The 22,456-nt window shown below is 39.9% G+C and overlaps 2 protein-coding genes across 4 annotated transcripts in view; one reads left to right on the forward strand and one right to left on the reverse strand.

Annotated features, from left to right (window-relative positions):
- Positions 1-11,596, forward strand: part of LOC306864295 (beta/gamma crystallin domain-containing protein 3-like) — a 42,662-nt gene extending 31,066 nt beyond the window's left edge. For all 3 annotated transcript variants that reach the window (XM_079408230.1, XM_079408229.1, XM_079408228.1), the window contains 6 exons: positions 2,877-3,003; positions 3,696-3,823; positions 3,898-4,021; positions 5,321-5,482; positions 6,322-6,481; positions 11,135-11,596. In XM_079408230.1, coding sequence (XP_079264356.1) covers positions 2,877-3,003; positions 3,696-3,823; positions 3,898-4,021; positions 5,321-5,482; positions 6,322-6,481; positions 11,135-11,217 — 784 coding nt within the window. In that variant the 3' untranslated portion in view covers positions 11,218-11,596. The remainder of the gene's footprint in view (positions 1-2,876; positions 3,004-3,695; positions 3,824-3,897; positions 4,022-5,320; positions 5,483-6,321; positions 6,482-11,134) is intronic.
- A 48-nt stretch (positions 11,597-11,644) lies between these two features.
- LOC306864214 (ribosomal oxygenase 2-like) lies at positions 11,645-22,436 on the reverse strand. The gene is made up of 9 exons (XM_079408048.1): positions 22,055-22,436; positions 21,862-21,981; positions 20,125-20,253; positions 19,943-20,046; positions 18,947-19,049; positions 18,665-18,833; positions 18,507-18,595; positions 11,973-12,086; positions 11,645-11,894 (listed from the first exon to the last, which is right to left on the reverse strand). The coding sequence occupies exons 1-9, from the start codon at positions 22,415-22,417 to the stop codon at positions 11,739-11,741; spliced, it is 1,347 nt and encodes a 448-aa protein (XP_079264174.1). The 5' UTR covers positions 22,418-22,436; the 3' UTR covers positions 11,645-11,738.
- Positions 22,437-22,456: the final 20 nt, after the last annotated feature.

Below are 22,456 nucleotides of genomic sequence, written 5' to 3' on the forward strand. Positions count from 1 at the left end.
ATTTAAACAGAGAGAGTGTGTCTGAACCCCGAACGTTATCAGGAAGGCTATTCCAGAGTTTGGGAGCCAAATGTGAAAAAGCTCTACCTCCTTTAGTGGACTTTGCTATCCTAGGTATTACCAAAAGTCCAGAGTTTTGTGATCTTAGAGAGCGGGTTGGATTATAGCGTGGTAGAAGACAAGTTAGGTACGCAGGTGCTAAACCATTTAGGGCCTTATAGACAAGTAATAATATTTTGTAAATGATACGGAACTGAATAGGTAGCCAGTGCAGAGACTGTAAAATTGGGGTAATATGATCATATTTTCTTGATCTGGTAAGAACTCTAGCCGCTGCATTTTGGACTATCTGTAGCTTGTTTATTGAAGATGCAGGACAAGCAGCTAGCAGTGCATTACAATAGTCCAGTCTAGAGGTCATGAATGCATGAACTAGCTTTTCTGCATCAGAAACAGGTAGCATGCTTCGAAGCTTAGCAATGTTCCTGAGATGGAAGAATGCTGTTTTTGTATCATGGGAAATATGATTTTCAAAGGAAAGTTGCTGTCTAATATAGCATCCAGATTTTTGACTTTAGAGGACATAACAGTCTCTAGTTGCAAATTTACTCCAAGAGATTCTGTGTACTGTTTTGGTCCAGTAAGTAATATCTCTGTCTTATCTGAATTTAATAGGAGGAAATTATTGGTCATCCAATCTTTTAAATTTTTTACACAATCTATTAGCTTAGATAGTTGGGAAGTTTCATCTGGTCTTGTTGAGATATATAACTGAGTATCATCAGCATAGCAATGAAACATTTTACAGTTTACAGTAAATATATGTAAATATATTTACATTTACATTGTCATTTGGCAGACGCTTTTATCCAAAGCGACTTACAATTGGGGAATACAAAAAGCGATTAATCTTGAAGAGGCAGTCAGACAGAGGAAGTGCTCGTAACACCAAGTCTCAGTCATTGTTCAAATAAGTACAAGCTAGTAAGCGGAGAGAAAGATAGAGAGAAAGAGGGTTTTTTTTGAGTTTAGGATGAAGTCAAGTACTGCCGAAAGAGATGAGTTTTCAGTTGTTGCTTGAAGATTGCCAGGGATCCGGCGTTCCGGATAGGGGTGGGAAGATTATTCCACCAGCCAGGAATGGTGAACGAGAATGTTCTGGAGAGTGATTTTGAGCCTCTCTGTGATGGTACCACAAGGCGTCGCTCACTAGCAGATCTCAGACTTCTGGAGGGGATGTAGGTTCGTAATAGTGAGTGGAAGTAGGAGGGTGCTGAGCCTGTGGTCGTTCTGCACGCAAGCATCAGTGACTTGAACTTGATGTGAGCTGCCACTGGTAGCCAGTGCAAGGAGATGAAGAGAGGTGTAACATGTGCTCTTTTGGGCTCGTTGAAGACCAGTCGTGCCGCTGCATTCTGAATCATTTGTAGAGGTTTGATTGTGTTTGATGGCAGACCAGCCAGAAGAGCATTGCAGTAGTCCAGTCTAGAAACAACAAGGGCCTGGTAGGGGTGGGCGATATGGGAAATATTTTTTTTTTAGAAATATCACGATTCACGATTTTATCACGATTCTTTGTCATGTTAGTTTTACTATTTTGGTTTTACAAGTTGTCTGAGCATTACAGCCAAACTAGAAAGACAAAGATGCACGGCAGATATTTAGGCCAAAGTGGGCGAAGATAAAAAATCTTTGTCATTATTTTATCTTTCTTATTAAAAAATAAGAACAAAGATACACATTACAAAAACACATAATATACAAATAAAACAAACAGTGCTTTATTTTCAGGTACAATAGGTGTATTTAGCAGAGCATTCAGTGAAATTGAATGAACAAATATAAAAATAAAACACTAGATAGACTGATTCCTAAAGCAACTGTATTAAAGATTTTCAGTCAAGAATAGTGAGTGATTTTTCTCTTTGTATTTTGTTGTTTTGTTAAAGTTAAATTAATAGTTCCCCCAAAAATAAATATTCTGTCATCTGTCTGTCAATTCTGTCATAATGTTTTATTTGTACACCATCATTTACTCAAAAGTTGTTTTAATCCTGAATGAGTTTCTTTCTTCTGCTGAACATAAATGCTATTTTGAAGAAGGTGGAAAACCAAACAGCTGCTGGTCCTCAGTGACTTCCACAGGATTGTTCTTTCCTATCAAAGCCAATGTGGACCAGCAACTGTTTGGTTACCCTCATTCTTCAAAATATCTTCTTTTGGGTTCAGCACAAGAAATTAATAGAGGTTTGGGACAACATGTGAGTGAGTAAATAATGACAGAAATAAAATTTTAGGGTGAACTATCCCTTTAATGGCAGTCGACAGCATGTTTAGTGTCCTGTCCCTTTAAGAGCTGCACGCATCTAATATATAGACACGCATCCGTTTCTCTCTTAACTATTTACTTTCATTTTAGAGATAACCAACTCAGTCTGTATGTAAACCTTGTGTGTTTTGACAGTATTAGCGCAAAAGATAAGTTAGTTGAGTAATCAGGCGCTGTTAGACAGGGTTTTAGTGCGTGCTTCAGGTGTATGCGCTCAGAAAAAGCGCACGTCAGACCAGCGCGTGAATGAAACATTTAACCAGCAAGGCTTGTGTGCAAATAATGTACTTTTGCAATCGTGAATAAGTGCAGTGTCCAGTCTGAGTAACTCTACTGCTGTATGTCGTGTTGTACAGTATATAGAGACGGAGGCCAGAACTGTATTTGACAGAATGTGCGCTGCAGCACGATACTACCATATTTCTTAAAAAGTAGATCGTGGAGACATTTTTATCGTCCACGATCAAAAATCGTCATATCGCACACCCCTAGGGCCTGGCGCCTCGACAAGAAACTCATGTACTAAATATGTCTCTCTCTCTCTCAGTTGGCTGCTGTTCGATGAGGAGCGTTACTCTGGTAACCAGTATATCCTGTGGGAGGGGCATTATCCTGATCTCACTTCCTGTGGCTGCACATCCACAGGCATCAAGTCTTTAAAGCCCATTCCATACGTGAGTCTCAGGAGACACAAGAAATAAACATTCGTCTGGTGACATCAGTAGACAGGGTTTCTAAAATGGCTTAGTTCTTAATTAAAAGTCTTAATTTGCTTAAATCAGAGCAGAAAGTCTTAAAGTTGTGGCATTAAATGTTGCATGAACTAAATTAATCTCTTCCTCAGTGTTTCTGTCTTGTTTTCCAGTACAAATATCTAAACATCCTTAACTCAAGACACATTTACTGGAGATGTAAACTAGGTTTTTCCTTTGAATTAAGTAGATTTTTCTGAGTCTAATGGCAGATATTTGCTTTTGTTTTAATCATTAGTTCACTTAATTTTGACCAATTTCTCATAAAGCATGACTTCATGTCTTAAGTAATTTCACTTCTCCAGTAAATTAATCTTTACTTGAAAAACAAGACAAACGTACTAATGAACATCATTTTTTGCAGTGTGATCAGAAGTACAGTAAAATTATTTCCATTTATAGTGTTTGGAGCAGAGATAATACATAAAAAAAAGAAAAGTAAATCTGTAGGAAGTTGTATTTTCAGACTTTGAAGTGTTTCTAACACGAGACATTTACATGTAGAGATCATATTGATGTACTGTGTTCCCTTAATTTTTTTTTGGACTTGGTCCTAAATTTTCCTTTCATAAACCCGGCTATGTGTGTTAGTGTTTGTTTGTTGTTGCGCTCAGAGTTTCGCAGAGCCATGCGTGAGTCTCTTCTCTCTCTGCGGGTTCGAGGGCCTCGAGGAAAGCTTGTGTTCAGACGCGGAGGACCGGACCGGCTTCTTCATCCAGTCTGTGAGAGTCCAGAGCGGCCTGTAAGAGATCTTTATTACTCTCTGCTCTGATTAAACCACTGAGAGTCCAGCTGAGCGCCGCTGTCGTCTCACAGGTGGGTGGCGTATCAATACGCTCGCTTCAAGGGCCGGCAGACGCTGCTGGAGCCGGGAGAATATCCGGATTGGGCTGAACACAGTGGCTGGGACACCATCAGATCGCTGAAGCCTCTCACACAGGTCAGCTTTCAGTTCATCACCAGACCGATACTCTCAGCATCTGGATGGACAGATTTACATCATGTTTTTGCAGCACTGAGCAGTCAAGGAACATTTATTTATATAGCGCTTTTAACAATACAGATTGTGTCAAAGCAGCTTTACAGCATTAAATAGAACAAATAGTGTGTCAATGCAAAAAGACAACAGTAAACACTTTTCAGTTAAAGGCAGTTCATCATTGATTCAGTGATCGTCCAGCTCAGTTCAGTTCAGAAAATATCTGCTTTCAAGTCGACGATATCGCTGGAAATGAAGTGTAACCAATCACAGACGTGAATGCATTGGCCTATCAAAGGCAGAGAACAAATCTGCTCTCATCATAGTCTAAGTATAAACGTAATGTAAATGAAAGATTCATTGAGTCATTCTAGTGTTTCATCTGATCCTTGTGAATCCGGGAGTTTATTATAGAAACATTCTATCTGGAATTCTTCACAAATTCATATTACAGGGACAGATGAAACTCGATTTATGATTCCTGTCCTGTCTACGATCTAAACAGCTGCTGTGAAACAAACATTAGATATTAAAATCGCTGTGCTTTTATTTAAGCGCTGAACAAACAGAAGTTTTGAAAGGCGAATAAGATTAATAATAGATTTGATATCATTATATTTTGTGAGAGTCTGTAATTATTTATCAAAGAGTCTTCAGAAGTCTTTCCACCAATCAAACATCGCTGTTCTTCATCTTGTGTTGTTAACAACTCTAACACTGTTTTAATGTGATTTTTACTGTTGGTTTTCCAGTAAGTTTAAAGGAGATGTTCACCCAAAAATGATAATTGTGTCATCGTTTTTCAAACCTGTAAGAATTTCTTTCTTCTAAGAACATATTTTGAAGAATGTTGCTGATAGGTATTGACTTTCATAGTATGAACAAAAAATACAATGGAAGTAAACGGGGACCAGCAACTATTTGGTTACATTCTTCAAAATATCTTCTCTTGAGTTCAGCGTAAGAAAGAAACTCACACAGGTTTGGAACGACACAAGGGAGAGTAAATGATGACTGAATTCTCATTTTTGGGTGAACTGTCGCTTTAAAGTTAATAGACCAGTGGGGTTTTCCTAAAGTTCAGGCAGTTTTTAGGGTTCTTGTCCTGCTTCTGTGATTCCTTTCCTATCTGTGGTTTAGATAAGATCATGTTATGTAATTCTTAAATAGCTTTTGTCCTAACTGAAATCGCCAAACAGATCAAATAGGATTCTAATGTCAGGATCTTTCTGCCAAATGCACTCCTGTCTTTCTCTTCAGCCCAAAGCGTTCATCCAGCTGCGCAGCCGAGCTCTGGGTTCGGTTCTGACCAGCGAGAGCGTTTCAGACGGGTCCTTTCCAGCCAAACTCTTCCTGAGTCCCGCCGATCGATCTCTGGACACACAGCGCTGGATCTTCACCGACGGCCTGCTGAAGAACACGGTCAGTGAGGAGAAACACGGGCCACATCTGTCGAGAGGAGCTGATTAAAAAATACTCTTGTCACTAGGTCTCCTCAGATACAGTGGTGGCCAAAATGATTAGAACAGTATTATCAGCAGCTAAAAATGGTTTTAAGTGAGTTATTTCTATCTTTAGCTGTAGTGTGTCAGTAGGAAATATCAGTGTTTGCCATTAATTGTAATAATCCAGTGAGATTTTTGAGATCTGATCATTATCCAGTCTGTCTGGAATGACATGAAGAAACAGAACAAACTAAGACAGACAAAATCTAGAAGAACTGCGTCTCCAAGACGCTTCAAGAAAGCTCCTGCAAAGCTACAGTACTGTTAAAAGTTTTAGGCACATGTGTAAAAATACTGTAAAATGAGGATGCTGTCAAAAATAATGTCATAAATAGATTTTCTTTATCAATTAAATGAAATCAACATTTGATGTGAGCATCCTTTGTGTTTAAAGCAGCTTTTGTCCTCGGTGCACTTGAGCAGAGTTTCTCAGGAGCTTTGCAGGAGGTTTCTTGAAGCACTGTATTTGTAGGAAGATGTTACAGCCTGTTTCTCTTCTAGATGTCATTGTTTCATATTGTCATAGTTTTCAGAAAACAAGCTGTTAAAACTTTGTCGGGTCACCTTTATTTCTACAGCGCTTGATACAACAGATGGTTTCAGAGCAGCTTCAGAGTAATAAACAGCAGTAAAGCCATTAGTGTCATTATTCAGCTCAGCTCTGGAGCTCTTCACAGCTCATCAGATGCGCTTCAGCTCTACAGTAGTTTGATGTGAACGCTGTAGTTCAGCTGTGATCGCTGTGTGTTTCTGCAGGCGCGGGGGGGCTGTCTGTCTGTGATCGGGGCCAAGGCCTGTGCCGGGGCCCCAGTGGCATTATGGGAAGAGCACGGGCGTGTCAACCAGCGCTGGAGCCTCAATGAAGACGGAAGCATCTGCTCTCATCTGAACCGCAGCCTGGCGCTGGACCTCAGAGGTACGAGGATGCTCTTTGGCCATCAGTGTCCAGCAGAAACACACGTGTGTCTGATTTATGTTTGCAGCGCTTTCTCCAGAGCCGGTTTCTGCAGGTCTTAAAAGGTCTGTTCACCCTTCCACAGATTAGGCCTTAAAAGGTCTTAAATTACAGCTGAAATTAAATTCATAAAGTTTTAAATTCATACAGTCGTGGCATTAAATGTTGCATACACTGCAAAAAAATAAATAAATACATAATTGAAAATTAAGGAAAAATACAATTGAATATCTTTGTCTGTATTTTTTCTTGTTTTAGAAATATCTAAACATCCTTAAATTTACTTGAGATGCAAAATGACGATGGGAAGTCTTGTTTTCTGAGACTGAACAAAATTAAGTGAGTTTATATATGAGCAAATATCTGACAATGAGAAATTAATTCAGTTGATTTTTGACTCCATGTTCTTTTTTATCATAAATTCACTTATTTTTGATACATTTTTCAGAAACGATCTCTTATTTGTCATTTTTGCACTGGAAAACAAGACAGAAATACTGAGGAAGAATGCTGTTTTTTGCAGTGTGATCAGAAGCTACAGAAAAATGTTTTCCATTTTCCATTGTTTGGAGTCAGAGATGTTCAAGCAAATTTTGTCAAATGAAATAAAAGCTAAATTCAGGTCTGTAGGAGGTTGACATTTCAATCTTTGAAGCGCCACCAATAAACTTATTGTGCTTCCTAGACATTTACATTGAGTCATAATGAAATATTGTGTTCCCTTCAATTTATTCCTTGCATTTTCTTTAATTGGATAAATTCGCTTTTAAAAGGTCTTTAAATTTACATTCATAAAAACAGAAGTGGTGATTCAAACTTCATCAAATATGAGACAAATTTGATTCAGCTATAAACTTTTTTTTTTTTTTTTTTTTTAACAGCATCACTATTCAGATGAATTTAGATCAAGTTATGTTCTCATCTGAAAGTATCAGTGCCATCAAATCACAAATATCACTGAATTAGGATGTGCGATATTGATGAAAAAGGATATCTCGTTATTTTTAGTTTGTTTTTTGTTTTTTTACGATGGCAATAATTAAACAATATTTTGCTCAGTGTGTTTTTATGACTGGTTTAGGTCCATCATGGATAAATAAATAACAATAAAACCACCAGGAGGTGGTATTGATATTGCTGAACTATTTCATATCTGACCCTGCAGCACAGAAGCAGTCATGAGTAGCACAGGTATATCTGCAGCAATAGACAACAATACATTGTATGGATCAAAATTATACATTTCTCTTTTATGACAAAAATCATTAGGATATTAAGATCATGTTCCATCAAGATATTTAGTAAATTTCCTACCGCAAATATATCAAAACTTAATTTTCTTTCAAACTGTAAATAATGCCAGAGTATTATGGGATCCTCGTGCTAAACCTAGGGGTCTGCTGGGGGGGATACCTGAATATTCTTAGTATTATTCCAAAAAGTGATCAAATTAAACATCTAGCTGAGTCTAATTTAGATTTTCTGTGTTTGTCAGAGACATGGCTTCATAAAAACTCTCCATCTTCTGCCTTACATATTCCTGGGTATAATGTCTTCAGGAAAGGTAGAGGTGGGGGGTTGTTGTTTTATATTAAGGATTGTATATCATGTAAAGAGATTCAATGCCATGCTGAGACGGATTTAGAATGTATTTGTCTAGACATCATGTTGTCACCACAAATGTCTTTTATTCTTATTGGAGTGTATAGACCATCCTCTGCAAAATCTGTATTTCATGAGAAATTATGTACTGCACTTAGAGAATGCACATGAGGGAAAGAAGTAATTTTGATGGGTGATTTTCAATATTAATTGGGAAGACAAATCAAGTAAAAAAGCACTGAAACAAATTACAGATAGACTTGATCTGACACAACTAGTGAAGGGGCCTGCTAGGATAACCTCCACATCCAGTACTCAAATAGATCTGGTATTCAGTAATAAACCTGAGAGAGTAATTAAATCTTCTACCATGGTCACAGGTTTGTCTGATCATAATTTAATCATTATAGCCAGAAAGCTTAATAAAAATCGATCTTATTTGATTTCTAATACAAAGCCTTGCCAATTTAGAATACCTAAGAATGATGTATGTGAATTTGAAAAGGCAATTAAGAACATTAATTGGAATGAATTAATATCTGGTACAAATGTAGATGTTGACACAAATGTAGTTTTATCTACAATTCAAAGCACTACAAAACTAATTTTAAAGAAAAGCAAATTTAAAGGCGCAGGGCAAATATATTCTTCCTTGGATTAATGGTGATATAATGTAATGTAATGTTTATGTTTATTTCATTCATGGATATTTTTTATTTTTTTTTTCCCACAAAACTTACTTCATCATCCTCATTCATATAATTTATAAAACCATGACGAAAACTAATGAAGGAGAGAGACCATGCCCTGCAAATTTTTCTTAAGACCAAGTTAACGACCGACAGATACATCTTCACTTCTTTAAGAAACAGGGTAATAAAGAACAGCCGAGACGCTAAAGCAAAGTTCTTCATTAGTTTGATAGGCGAAGCTCAGGGAAATCACAAACAAATTTGAGATAAACTGAAAAAGCTAACTGGGAAATGGCATAATAATACAACAAAGCAATTAGAGATAACGGTTTCCTGATTAATGGGGCAATAGAAACTGCAACCCTTCTTAATTCTTATTTTGTGAATTCTGTAAAGATGAGAGTGCCCATTAATCATACCAGAATTTTGGTTACACCACATCTCTCAATCTGCCCTGCCTCTAATGGAGGTTTCTGAATCTAAAGTTAATATATTTCTGAATTCTCTTAAAACCTCCAAATCTAAAGATATAATTGGACTAGATTCTATATTTCTTAAAAGGCATGCAGATTTATTTACTGGACCAATAACAAAGTTAGTTAATGCCTGTATGAAAGAAGGGAAGTTTCCGAAGGACTGGAAGTCAGCTATTGTTATTCCGCTGTATAAATCAGGGGACCCGACTGTGGCGAGTAACTATAGGCCTATTAGCATTTTACCCGTTATTTCCAAAATTGCAGAGAAATGCATTGCTGAACAGTTGTTAATTCATCTTAATATTAGCCCTTACTGCACCCAATGCGATTTGGATTTCGAGCCAACCATTCTACTGAGACAGCAAATTGCTTCCTTCTAGAACATATTAAGCTGAAAATGGACAAAGGAGGTGTTGTCGGGGCCATATTTTTGGATTTAAAGAAGGCATTTGATACTGTCAATCATCAAATACTCATTTGTAAATTAGCCAATTTAAATTTTTCCCCTAATGTGCTTAATTGGATGCAGTCTTATCTCACAGGTAGAGTTCAGTATGTTAGGGTGGGTAGTGCAACTTCACCTTTCCTTTCTAATGAATGGGTGTCCCTCAGGGATCCATCCTGGGACCTCTGCTTTTTAGTTTATATAAAAATGATTTACCCTCTGTTTGTACAGGGTGTGATGTTCAGATGTACGCAGATGATACTGTAATTTATGACCATGCAACAACAAAAGAACAAGCAGCTTCTAAGCTTGGTGCAATAAGGATAAATGTAAACAAATGGATTAATGATTCCCATTTGGTTCTTAATGTAAAGAAGACTGTTTGTACGTTTTTCACAAAACACACTCGGTAATTGACTGTGATCCCAAAATGTATGTGTCTGGAGAAATCATTCAGGTAGTCTCTCATGTTAAATATATTGGTATTATCCTTGATTCCAAGTGAAGAAAGTATTGCAAATAACTAAATATAAACAAGCTAAAGGAACAACACTAAAGCCTATTCTCTCTCTGTACAACAGGCATATAAAGTATTAGACAGAAAACCCAATACTTACCACTACTGCAATATTTTGGGCAAATATGATATTCTTAGTTTGGATAATTTAATAAAATACAATGATGCCTGTCTGATGTTCAAGATCTTAAATGGAAAAGCTCCTCCACCACTTTAATTTGCATTTAAACAACAGATCTACTCAAAGAGGAGACTGTGAAATTCCTTTCAGGACTACCTCCTTTAGTCAATCATGCTTTTCTGTAAGAGCTTCTCAGTTGTGGAATACACTTCCAACTGAATTAAGAAAGTGTACATATATCATTCCTTTAGACAAAGTCTTAAAGCCTGGCTGTTAAAAAAACAGACATGTGATCATTTTTAATTTATAAATCTTAATGCTCATTTTTTTATTAATGTTGGTATTATTTAATTTGCTTTTAGCTTGTTCCACGACCTTTGCTCGCTGGCTAAATGTATGTTTTGGATTATTTTAATAATATTTTACTAATTGTCTGGTATGTTGGAGTCTTCTGTGCTTCATGTATGATTGATGTTTTTCAGCATGCTTACATATACCTATTGAAGGTTGTGTGTTGTCGCTTTTTGTGCTTGTATGGCTGATTGTGTGAAAACCTTGATTGTTGTCAGTATTTTTAATCGGGTTTTGAAACATCTTGCCAAAGGACTGCTGTTGAAAATTAGCCAACTGGCTAAACATTGGCACATTTACAGAAATGTTGATTAATGTGTGTTGTCCTTATAAATAAATAAATAAATAAATAAATAAATAAAGTAAAGAATATTAAGTGTGTTCATAACTGAGCGTCTGGTGTCTCTCAGGTGGATTTGGCGCTGACAGAGATCATCTGATCCTGAGAGAGCTTCACAGCGCCACTCAGATCTGGGACATTGAGGTGCTGTGATCAAACACATCAGGGACTGAAGATCACAGCCAATCATTCAGACTTTAACTACTCGCCTCCAGGCCAATGACTGATTCTGTTTTAACCTGCACTGTGAGCGTGGAGGACCCTGAGGGACTAGGCTCTGCGTGTTTGTTTTTATCTCCAGAAGCACATTTGCACTACCAGAAACCTCACGAGCGTTCTGCAGGTGTTTCAGGTAAAGTCATGCTGGATTCGCCCTTTAATCCGCCGGGAAAAACTCAAGCATTAAACTAAGTCATTTCACTGGAGTCCTGCAGGAACACTAACGTAAATCAACCACAAACATGTAATGTGTACAGCGACGCTCACAAGCAGCATTTCTAAAAGAACCTCAATAAATGTAAACTGTAAAATGCATTGTTTGTTTGTTTGAATTTGTTACAAAATATTTGACACAGGGCTTGGATAATGACGATATTGTTTTATTCAGCATTCAGCTACAATTAGGCACAATTCCTGACAGTTTGAAACTGTTCCTCATGAAGATGAGCTGGTGTTTATGGCGTCTGGCAGACCTGAAGCAGTCCTTCGCTCCACAGCCCCAGTTTATCTTCATCCTTTAGGAGCTGCAGCTGTGCAGCCGGGACTCGATCGACTCGCAGCAGCTGCTCCAGAGCGGCCAGATGAGACGAGGGGAAGCGCAGACCCTGGAACTGAAGAAGCTCAGCGTGAGAAACACACGACTGGACAATCAAGACTAATAAGTGCCATTAGTCTGAGAGCTGACGTACCTGCGAGACGACCTCCTCCTCTTCATCATCATCATCAGGTGTTCCCATCATGTGCATTTCTCTCTTGTTCTTTAAAGAATGCAACACAAACACCACCAGATCTGTGGCCTCGTCCTGATCAGAGAGAGACGGATGCAGTAAGATCTTGCTGTGTGAGTGAGAGAGTGTGTGTATGAGTGAGTCTCTCTCTCTGTGCATGTGTGCGAGTGAGAGAGAGTGTGTGTGAATGTGAGTGCGAGTGAGGGAGTGTGTGTGTGTGTGTGTGTGTGTGTGTGTGTCTCTCTCTCTCTGTCTGTGTGTATGTGTGAGTGAGTGAGAGAGTGTGTGAATGTGAGTGCGAGTGAGGGAGTGTGTGTGTGTGTGTGTGTCTCTCTCTGTCTGTGTGTATGTGTGAGTGAGTGAGAGAGAGTGTGTGAATGTGAGTGCGAGTGAGGGAGTGTGTGTGTGTGTGTGTGTGTCTCTCTCTGTCTGTATGTGTGAGTGAGTGAGAGAGTGTATGAATGAGTGAGTCTCTCTCTCTGTGCGTGTGTGTGCGAGTGAGTGAGAGAGTGTGTGAATGTGAGTGCGAGTGAGGGAGTGTGTGTGTGTGTGTGTGTCTCTCTCTCTCTCTGTGTGTATGTGTGAGTGAGTGAGAGAGTGTATGAATGAGTGAGTCTCTCTGTGCGTGTGTGTGTGAGTGGGTGAGAGAGTGTATGAATGAGTGAGTCTCTCTGTGCGTGTGTGTGCGAGTGAGTGAGAGAGTGTGTGAATGTGAGTGCGAGTGAGGGAGTGTGTGTGTGTGTGTGTGTCTCTCTCTCTCTGTGTGTATGTGTGAGTGAGTGAGAGAGTGTATGAATGAGTGAGTCTGTGCGTGTGTGTGTGAGTGAGTGAGAGAGTGTATGAATGAGTGAGTCTCTCTGTGCGTGTGTGTGTGTGAGTGAGTGAGAGAGTGTATGAATGAGTGAGTCTCTCTGTGCGTGTGTGTGTGTGCGAGTGAGTGAGAGAGTGTGTGAATGTGAGTGCGAGTGAGAGAGTGTGTGTGTGTCTCTCTCTGTGTGTGTATGTGTGAGTGAGTGAGAGAGTGTGAATGTGAGTGCGAGTGAGGGAGTGTGTGTGTGTGTGTGTGTGTCTCTCTCTCTCTGTGTGTATGTGTGAGTGAGAAAGTGTGTGAATGAGTGAGTCTCTCTCTCTCTGTGCGTGTGTGTGCGAGTGAGTGAGGGAGTGTGTGTGTGTGTGTGTGTGTCTCTCTCTCTCTGTGTGTGTATGTGTGAGTGAGAAAGTGTGTGAATGAGTGAGTCTCTCTCTCTCTGTGCGTGTGTGTGCGAGTGAGTGAGAGAGTGTGTGAATGTGAGTGCGAGTGAGAGAGTGTGTGTGTGTGTCTCTCTCTCTCTGTGTGTATGAGTGAGTGAGAGTGTGTGTGTGCGAGTGAGAGAGAGTGTGTGTGAATGTGATTGCGAGTGAGGGAGTGTGTGTGTGTCTCTGTGTGTGTATGTGTGAGAGAGTGTGTGAATGTGAGTGCGAGTGAGAGAGTGTGTGTGTGTGTGTGTGTGTGTGTGTGTGTCTCTCTCTCTGTGTATGTGTGAGTGAGAGAGTGTGTGTGTGTCTCTCTCTCTCTCTCTCTCTCTGTGTGTGTGAGTGAGAGAGTGTGTGTGTGTGTGTCTCTCTCTCTCTCTGTGTGTATGTGCGAGTGAGAGAGTGTGTGTGTGTGTCTCTCTGTGTGTGTGTGTGTGTGTGTGTGTGTGTGTGTGTGAGTGTGTGTGTGTGTGTGAGTGAGAGAGTGTGTGAATGTGAGTGCGAGTGAGAGTGTGTGTGTGTGTGTGTGTGTGTCTCTCTCTCTCTGTGTGTGTGTGCGAGTGAGAGAGAGAAGCCATGATCTACATGAGCTCTTGAATTTTCTTTTTTGTTTGCTATTTTGAGATGAGAAATAGATAAAATCTAGAAGAATACCACATACAGACACAAACTTTCATGAAAAGAACTCAGAAAATACAGTATTTATGCTTTTAAAACCAAATAATCAACGCAGAGGATCAGAGCATCACACTTCTAGCAACAGGCCTGCTGGAAAACTGGAGGGAAGGTTAAAACAAGAGAAGACACAGAGAAGCAGTGAGTACAAACAAAACAGGAAACCTTTTTTTTTTTTTTTTGCTTTGCTTGTTTTTTCCAAATATAAGAGCATAAAATTGATAATTTTTTTTATTTTTATAAGCTAAAATGCTATAAAGCTAAAGCTATGGCTAGCCCTGGCATTCCTCAATGTATCAATTCAAATGAGCCAGAGAAAATCAGCCAATCAGAGCAGCAGCTGCCATCACCCCACTGCCATATGCAGATGAGCTCCCCCCCAGAAAAAATGTTTAGATACTGACAAATGGTTTGATTTGGACTGTAAGACTCTGAGAAAAAACCTCAGAAATCTATCAAATCAGAAACACAGACAACCAGATAATCCTCCGCCTTCATTACTGTGAGGCACTAAAACTATATAAAGCCACACTCCGGCGGAAAAAAGCACAGTTTTTGCAAAACCAGTTTGAAGAAATTGAAAAATCTATAAATTCACACAAATTTTGGGATAAATGGAAATTATTATACAAACCAAATCAAGAAACTCTGGCCATCCAAGATGGGGAGACGTGGAAAACTCATTTCCAAGAATTATATAGCCCGACCCAAATTCTAAATTTTAATCAAAATGAAATAATTAATAAACTAGACAATTTAGAAAGATCGATTAAAGCGAATCAAAACCCCTTAGATTTCCCCATAACAATGAAAGAATTGGAAGATAAACTACGGGTCCTTGAGCCCAAGAAAGCCTGTGGTGTCGACAGCATCCTGAACGAGATGCTGAAACACACAGAGCAAAGCTTCAAACTGGCCATGCTAAAACTCTTCAATGATGTTCTGTGTGTCGGGTTCTTCCCTGAGATCTGGAACAAGGGCCTCATCAGCCCCATTCACAAGAACGGAGATAAACTAGACCCCAACAACTACCGAGGCATCTGTGTGAACAGTAACCTGGGGAAGGTGTTCTGTAGCATCTTAAACACCAGACTGTTACACTTCCTTACGAAGCACAATGCCTTGAGTAAATGCCAAACTGGCTTTCTTACTAAATGTCGCACATCCGATCACATTTTTACATTACAAACACTAATTGACAAATATGTACATCAAAACAAAGGAAAAATGTTTGCTTGTTTCGTTGATTTCAAGAATCTGGCATGAAGGACTATACCTAAAACTTATCGACAGTGGAATAGGGGGAAAATTCTATGATTTGATCAAATCAATGTACACAGCCAGCCATTGTGCGGTTAAAACTGGGAACCAAAGAACCGAATTCTTCCCCCAGGGGCGTGGAGTGAGACAGGGATGCAGTTTAAGCCCCACCCTCTTCAACATCTACATCAACCAATTGGCCAACATATTAGAACACGCCCCCTTTCAAGGTCTCACTCTACACGACACAGAGATAAAGTGTCTTCTCTACGCAGATGACCTGGTCCTCCTGTCGCCCACTGAAGAGGGGCTTCAGGACAGCCTGAATCTGCTGGAGGATTACTGTCAGACCTGGGCCCTGACGGTCAACCTCCAAAAAACTAGAGTAATGATGTTCCAGAAACGCTCCAGATCTCAGGGACCAACACACACATTCACACTATCACACAGAACCATTGAAACCACAAAAACATACACTTACCTCGGCCTGAAAATAACTCCAACCGGTAACTTTGCTTTGGCTGTGAATGAACTCAAAGAGAAAGCTCAAAGGGCTTTCTATGCCATAAAAAGATCCATTAAAATCAACATCCCAATCCAAATCTGGCTCAAACTTTTCAAATCTATAATTGAACCAATTGTTTTATATGGCAGTGAAGTGTGGGGTCCTTCTATAAAATTTGACTTAAATTGGGAAAAACACCCGATCGAAACTCTACATTTAGATTTTTGTAAAAGAATACTTAAAGTTCAAAGAAAAACTCCAAACAACGGATGCAGAGCAGAATTAGGCCAATACCCTCTGCTTCTAAACATTCAAAAAAGAGCCCTGAAATTCTGGAAACACCTAAAAACAAGCGACCCCAACACATACCATTACAAAGCCCTAAAACAGCAAGAGCTGAGCGTAAGTAAGAGTCCCCTCCTTCAGCTGGTGCTGAGACTGACTGAGCTCACACACACAGAGATCAGCCAGCCTCAGGACACACACACACTCACACACACAGAGATCAGCCAGCCTCAGCACACACACACACACTCACACACACAGAGATCAGCCAGCCTCAGGACACACACACACTCACACACACACAGAGATCAGCCAGCCTCAGCACACACACACACACACACAGAGATCAGCCAGCCTCAGGACACACACACACTCACACACACAGAGATCAGCCAGCCTCAGGACACACACACACTCACACACACACAGAGATCAGCCAGCCTCAGGACACACACACACACAGAGATCAGCCAGCCTCAGGACACACACACACTCAGAGATCAGCCAGCCTCAGGACACACACACACTCACACACACACAGAGATCAGCCAGCCTCAGGACACACACACACTCACACACACACAGAGATCAGCCAGCCTCAGGACACACACACACTCACACACACAGAGATCAGCCAGCCTCAGGACACACACACACTCACACACACACATTATAAACACAGAAAAACACAAGTACATCACCCATTGGACAAACAGCATTAAAAACCAGCACAAACTGGAATGTTATTGGGCCCTAAATGGAGAATCCACTGTTGCGATCTACCTGAGCGCCGTGAGTGATGTGAGACTCAGGAAAACACTGACGATGTACAGACTCAGTGAACACAGTCTGGCCGTAGAGACGGGCCGCAGACAGACCTGGCTCTCTCGTGAGGACAGACTCTGCTCGCACTGCATCCTGGGAGTGACGGAGACGGAGCTGCACTTCCTCACAGAATGCACATCAGAGACCAATACTACCCCAAAATTAATCAAATATTCCCCCAATTTAGCACATATAATCCAACCCAAAAACTCGGTTTCATTCTTGAAGAAGCCAAATGTTGTAATATAGCTGCAAGATTTGTAGCATCTTGTCATCTCCTGAGAGACAGCCAGAGAGAAACAAACAGCCAATAAACACACACTCACTCACAGCACAAACACACACACATTACAGCTACACACATCTATATCATCTATACAATGTTCAGTTTTCTAAGTTCAGTTGTTACATGATGTCTGTAGTATAATCTTTTATTTATTATTATAATTTTTTATTTTATTAATATTTTATTAACACTATTTTTTTTCCGCTATATCTAGCCATGTGTTTATATAATAATGCCTTTATTTAGTTTCATTATTACTATTATTTTCTCTAGGCTTTACTAAATGTTCAGATATTCTAAATCACTTTCTATGTTGTTTTAATGCTTTGGCAATACAGAATGTATGTTTTTGTCATGCCAATAAAGCTTTCTGAATTGAATTGAATTGAATTGTTGTGTGTGTGTGTGTGTGTGTGTGTGTGTGTGTGTGTGTGTGTGTGTGTGTGCGAGCGAGTGTGAGAGAGTGTGTGTGTGTATGTGTGTGTGAGTGAGTGAGAGTATGTGTGTGTGTGTGTGTCTCAATTCAATTAAATTCAATTCAGCTTTATTAGCATGACTGTGTAACACAATGTTGCCAAAGCATTAACATATATATAACAACAACAACATAAAAAACATTAATATAATAAATAATTATTATTTATTATAATAATTAAATAATAATAAATAAAATCCAGCTAAATAAATGAAAAGATAAAGTAAGTCAGTTTGAAGTTAATGAAGTGTAACATCTATCATTGTGAATGGTTGATACATATTTAGCAGCTAGTGCAGCTGTTATCATCTTCTCCAAGTAAGAAGGGCATTTTCTCAGTATCACTAAGTTCAGTAAATGATGGGATCAGGGCTTCAGATCTGGGGAGAAATGTTTCCCTCACATTGTGATATTTAGGACAAATCAGCAGAAAGTGTTTCTCGTCCTCTATTTGCTGTAGATCAGTGTCTACAGATCCTCTGCTCTGCTGAGGTTTCATTGGCGAGGAGGGCTTTATATCGGATTGAATCAGGATCAGATCGATGGAGGTGATGCCAGAACTGAACACATCTCTTCTGGATCTCAATCTTCAGTGGGTATAAAAGATTACAAAATATTCAACAGCACAACTGTTTTCAACATTGATAATAATCAGAAATGTTTGTTGAGCAGTAAATCAGTATATTATTATGATTTCTGAAGATCATGTGACACTGAAGACTGGAGTAATGATGCTGAAAATACAGCTGCAGATCACAGAAATACATTATATTTTAACACATATTCACATAGAAAACTGTTTTAGATTCTAATAATATTTCATTGTTTTTATTGTTTTTGATCAAATAATTGCAGCCTTGGTGAGCAGAAGAGACTTTAATATGTTAATTATTCCTAACTTTTGACTGGTAGAGTGAATATATTTTATATAAAGGTGTGTGAGGCTCTTACGGTGTTGTCTTGACTGGGCTCCACCGTCAGAAGAAGATGCTCTTTGAAGCGGATGCAGACGGTGTCCTCCAGCGACGGCGGTCTCCCAGCTGCAAGAGAAAGCCCATCATCGATCACAGACGCAGCGCTGCGTCAAACAGCAGGCCTGTGAGACTCACCGGGTTCGAGTTCGGCTGGATCCAGCAGATACGGTGGCAGTCTGTGGGAGATGAAGTCTCGTTTCATAGCAGTGGAGCGCAGCTGAAGATCGTCACACTCGAGAGCATCGGCCAGACGCCGCAGGAACACACTCATCCGCTTATTAACATCAGAACCAAAGCTGGGAGCCTGAAGCATCGAAACGCGGAAACACACACACACTGTTAGAGTCAGTGTTTCGATGGTGAACACACACTGTTAGAGTCAGAGTCAGAGAGCCAATGGAGAAGCGCTGTGCTCACCGTCAGGAGGTTACGAGGCAGACCGGATCGCATCTCACCGTCTCGTCTCATGCAGTCGAACACGCAGCCGGGAATCACGTCCAGCATGAAGTCACCCCATGACCTGAAACACAAGAGTTCACATCTGAAGCCACATGTAGTTTTGAGTTGTCAGAAATACTAGTCAAGAAATGCACGTGTTGAAGGTGTACATTTTTGAGTGTAACTTGGCTGGGAATCGATCTTGATCTTGGAGTTGCGAACGCAATGCTCTGCTGAAGGAAAACAAGTGCTTTCCCACACTACCTCAGTTCAACATGTTCAAAACTTTAAAAAAAAAAATTAATATGCTCCCATGTTTATTTATTTTGTAATACATGAGAACTATTCATGTTGAAGGTTTACTGTCTTTTTGTTTTTCCAGGGTTTCTGCAGGTCTTATGAAGGTAAATGTAAGACTTTTTTAAATGGAAGATCCTTAAATCAAGATTTTCTGGAGATTGAAAACTACATTTTGAAAAATTATGATTAAAGCAATAGTTATGATTAAAACAAGAACAAATTTCTGCCAACTTCATTCAAAGGGAAAACAAGGTCAGTTTTCTGACCCTATTGACAGATATTTGTTCTTGTTTTAATCATAAACTCACTTCATAGCTTTACTTTGCATCTCCAGTAAATGTATCTTGATTTAAGGATATTTGTACTGGAAAATAAGACAAAAATAAGAGATTAATTTTTGTGCAGTTCATGCAACCTTAAATGCCACAACTGTATGAATTTAAGACTCTCTGCTCTGATTTAAGGCTTTTATTTGTGGAAGGGTGAATTAAGACTTTTTAAGACCCCCAGAAACCCTGTTTCTCATAATGTGACTTATGCTGAATTATACTGAAACTAATGAGGGTGAATTTGTCCCACAGCATGAAGATCACAGCAGCAGAACACAAGGGTTAATGGAGCGCTTTCACAGCTGTCTGGAGTCTGTGAAACAGGCGTGATGGAGCGCAGGCGTACATGTTCTGGTAGGAGCTGAGCGTGAGGTGAGAGGATCGCTCCACTCCGGCCGGTGTGTCTGCCTGATGGATCGTTCCTCTGGGGAAATACAGCAGGTCTCCAGCCTAGAAGAACAACAGCAGATTCAAGCACAAGAGTACATGCACCGGTCTCAACATCTCGTCTCTTCTTCAGTCTCAAACCTGCAGGATGAAATCATGTGTCGGGGGCCCGATGCGGTCCTCGGGCTCCAGGCTGTACTCGCGGGCCAGAGGAACGGTGGGCTGGTAAAGCCTCCAGTGTTTCTGTCCCTCAAGCTGAAGGATCAGCACCTGAACAGACACCAGCGAAACACATGGAGGTCAGACGGGGTCATGTGACCCCCACATTAATGTTCAGGTGAAACAGTTTTGAGGTTAACTGATCTAATTTTTTGTTTCTGGAAAATAGTGATCTGTGACATTGTATGATGTTGAATATCAATTATTTTTTTTTTTGTCTGTTTGTATGAATGGTTTGGGGACGCAATGTTTTTTTAGATTTCTGGAGTAAAAATAATAGTTTTTCTTTTGAGGTAAAAACATTATACCCTTGGGGTAAGACGGGCCAACAGAATTGACATGTTATTTTTAAATTTCATATTTATTATAATTTGAGGTTTCCATGAATTAGATGTACTTTGCATCCTCGCTTTCATTAAAACCTATTGGTTAAATGAGTGAAATTGTTACATTTTCAATCATAATGTTATGACTATCGTGATTAAATCGATTACTATTAAATCAATTAAATATGTAAAAATTCATATACCTGAATAAGTCATAGAATAAATTTACCTTTCAGATGAATCTCTTTTACTGGGATTCGACTTTCTCTCATTGGTTATTCAATTATTCAACTAAACTGTCAAAATAACATTTTCAATAGAATAGTTGATTGTGTTTTACATTAACCTCACTTTAAAAATATATAAATATTAATAAAAGTTATAGCAAAAGTTTTTATACGTTCAGTAAAGGTTTATGTAAATATGTTACAAATTCATATTGTTCTTAAGGAGGGCATCCTACAACCGAGAGCACTGGACATGACAGAACTAGTATTTGTGAACTAGTGTTTGTCTGAAAACTAGTGTTTATCTGACCGAACTAGTGTTTGTGAACTAGTGTTTATCTGTCAGAACTAGTGTTTGTGAACTAGTGTTTGTCTGAAAACTAGTGTTTATCTGACCGAACTAGTGTTTGTGAACTAGTGTTTATCTGTCAGAACTAGTGTTTGTGAACTAGTGTTTGTCTGAAAACTAGTGTTTATCTGACAGAACTAGTGTTTGTGAACTAGTGTTTGTCTGAAAACTAGTGTTTATCTGACAGAACTAGTGTTTGTGAACTAGTTTGTCTGACAGAACTAGTGTTTATCTGTCAGAACTAGTGTTTGTGAACTAGTTTGTCTGACAGGACTAGTGTTTATCTGTCAGAACTAGTATTTGTGAACTAGTTTGTCTGACAGAACTAGTGTTTGTGAACTAGTTTGTCTGACAGGACTAGTGTTTATCTGTCAGAACTAGTGTTTGTGAACTAGTTTGTCTGACAGAACTAGTGTTTATCTGTCAGAACTAGTATTTGTGAACTAGTTTGTCTGACAGAACTAGTGTTTGTGAACTAGTTTGTCTGACAGGACTAGTGTTTATCTGTCAGAACTAGTGTTTGTGAACTAGTGTTTATCTGTCAGAACTAGTGTTTGTGAACTAGTTTGTCTGACAGGACTAGTGTTTGTGAGCTAGTGTTTGTCTGAAAACTAGTGTTTATCTGACAGAACTAGTGTTTGTGAACTAGTTTGTCTGACAGAACTAGTGTTTATCTGTCAGAACTAGTGTTTGTGAACTAGTTTGTCTGACAGGACTAGTGTTTGTGAACTAGTGTTAGTTAGCATGTATCACAGACCTCCACATCGTCGTAGTGCGGCGGGAGGCCCTGTGAGGCCTCAGGAGTGATGTAGATGTTGGATCCGACCAGCGAGCCGAAGAAACACTCCAGCCGCTCCTGAATGCGCCACAGCTCATCCTGTGAACACATGAAGATCAGGTCAGCTCCCTCACAAATGCCGCGGCTCAGTCGTCCTCTCAGCCCCTCTGACCTTAAACCTCTGCGGCTGGTGCAGCTGTATGGTGGCTCTCCTCTCTTCCAAGTCCTTCTTCAGCTGGCTGAACTTCACTTTCCCCGCTTTATTCAGCACTTTCTTCTTGCCGTCCACGCAGCGGCAGACGTTGAGGTCTGTGGCGTACCGCAGGCCGCGAGCGCAGAGCTGCTTCAGGTCCGACAGCTGGAACAGAGAGCTGTAATAAGAGGCCAGATGCAGATCGGACCGATGCAGGACTAATGGCTTCTGCTCCCAGTACTGCTGGAAGAACTCATCCAGCCCGACCGGACTGATCAGACTCTGGAAGAAATCATGCGGCGAGTCGAAGCACAGTGGAGCGGAGCCGTTCACCACCTTCATCTGCTTGACTGGCACATCATCCTCATCCTCCTGCTGCCC

Source organism: Barbus barbus (assembly GCF_936440315.1).
Source record: "Barbus barbus genome assembly, chromosome: 45".
Taxonomy (NCBI): Eukaryota; Metazoa; Chordata; class Actinopteri; order Cypriniformes; family Cyprinidae; genus Barbus; species Barbus barbus.

What these genes read in the sequence shown, in the direction of transcription:
- LOC306864214 (XM_079408048.1), bottom strand. Translation starts at nt 22,417, where the DNA reads ATGAAGGTGGTGAACGGCTCCGCTCCACTGTGCTTCGACTCGCCGCAT. An exon ending in CGCACTACGACGATGTGGAG is followed by an intron (nt 20,254 to 21,861) that starts GTCTGTGATACA and finishes GTGTCTGTTCAG; the next exon opens with GTGCTGATCCTTCAGCTTGA. An exon ending in TGCCTCGTAACCTCCTGACG is followed by an intron (nt 18,834 to 18,946) that starts GTGAGCACAGCG and finishes TCGATGCTTCAG; the next exon opens with GCTCCCAGCTTTGGTTCTGA.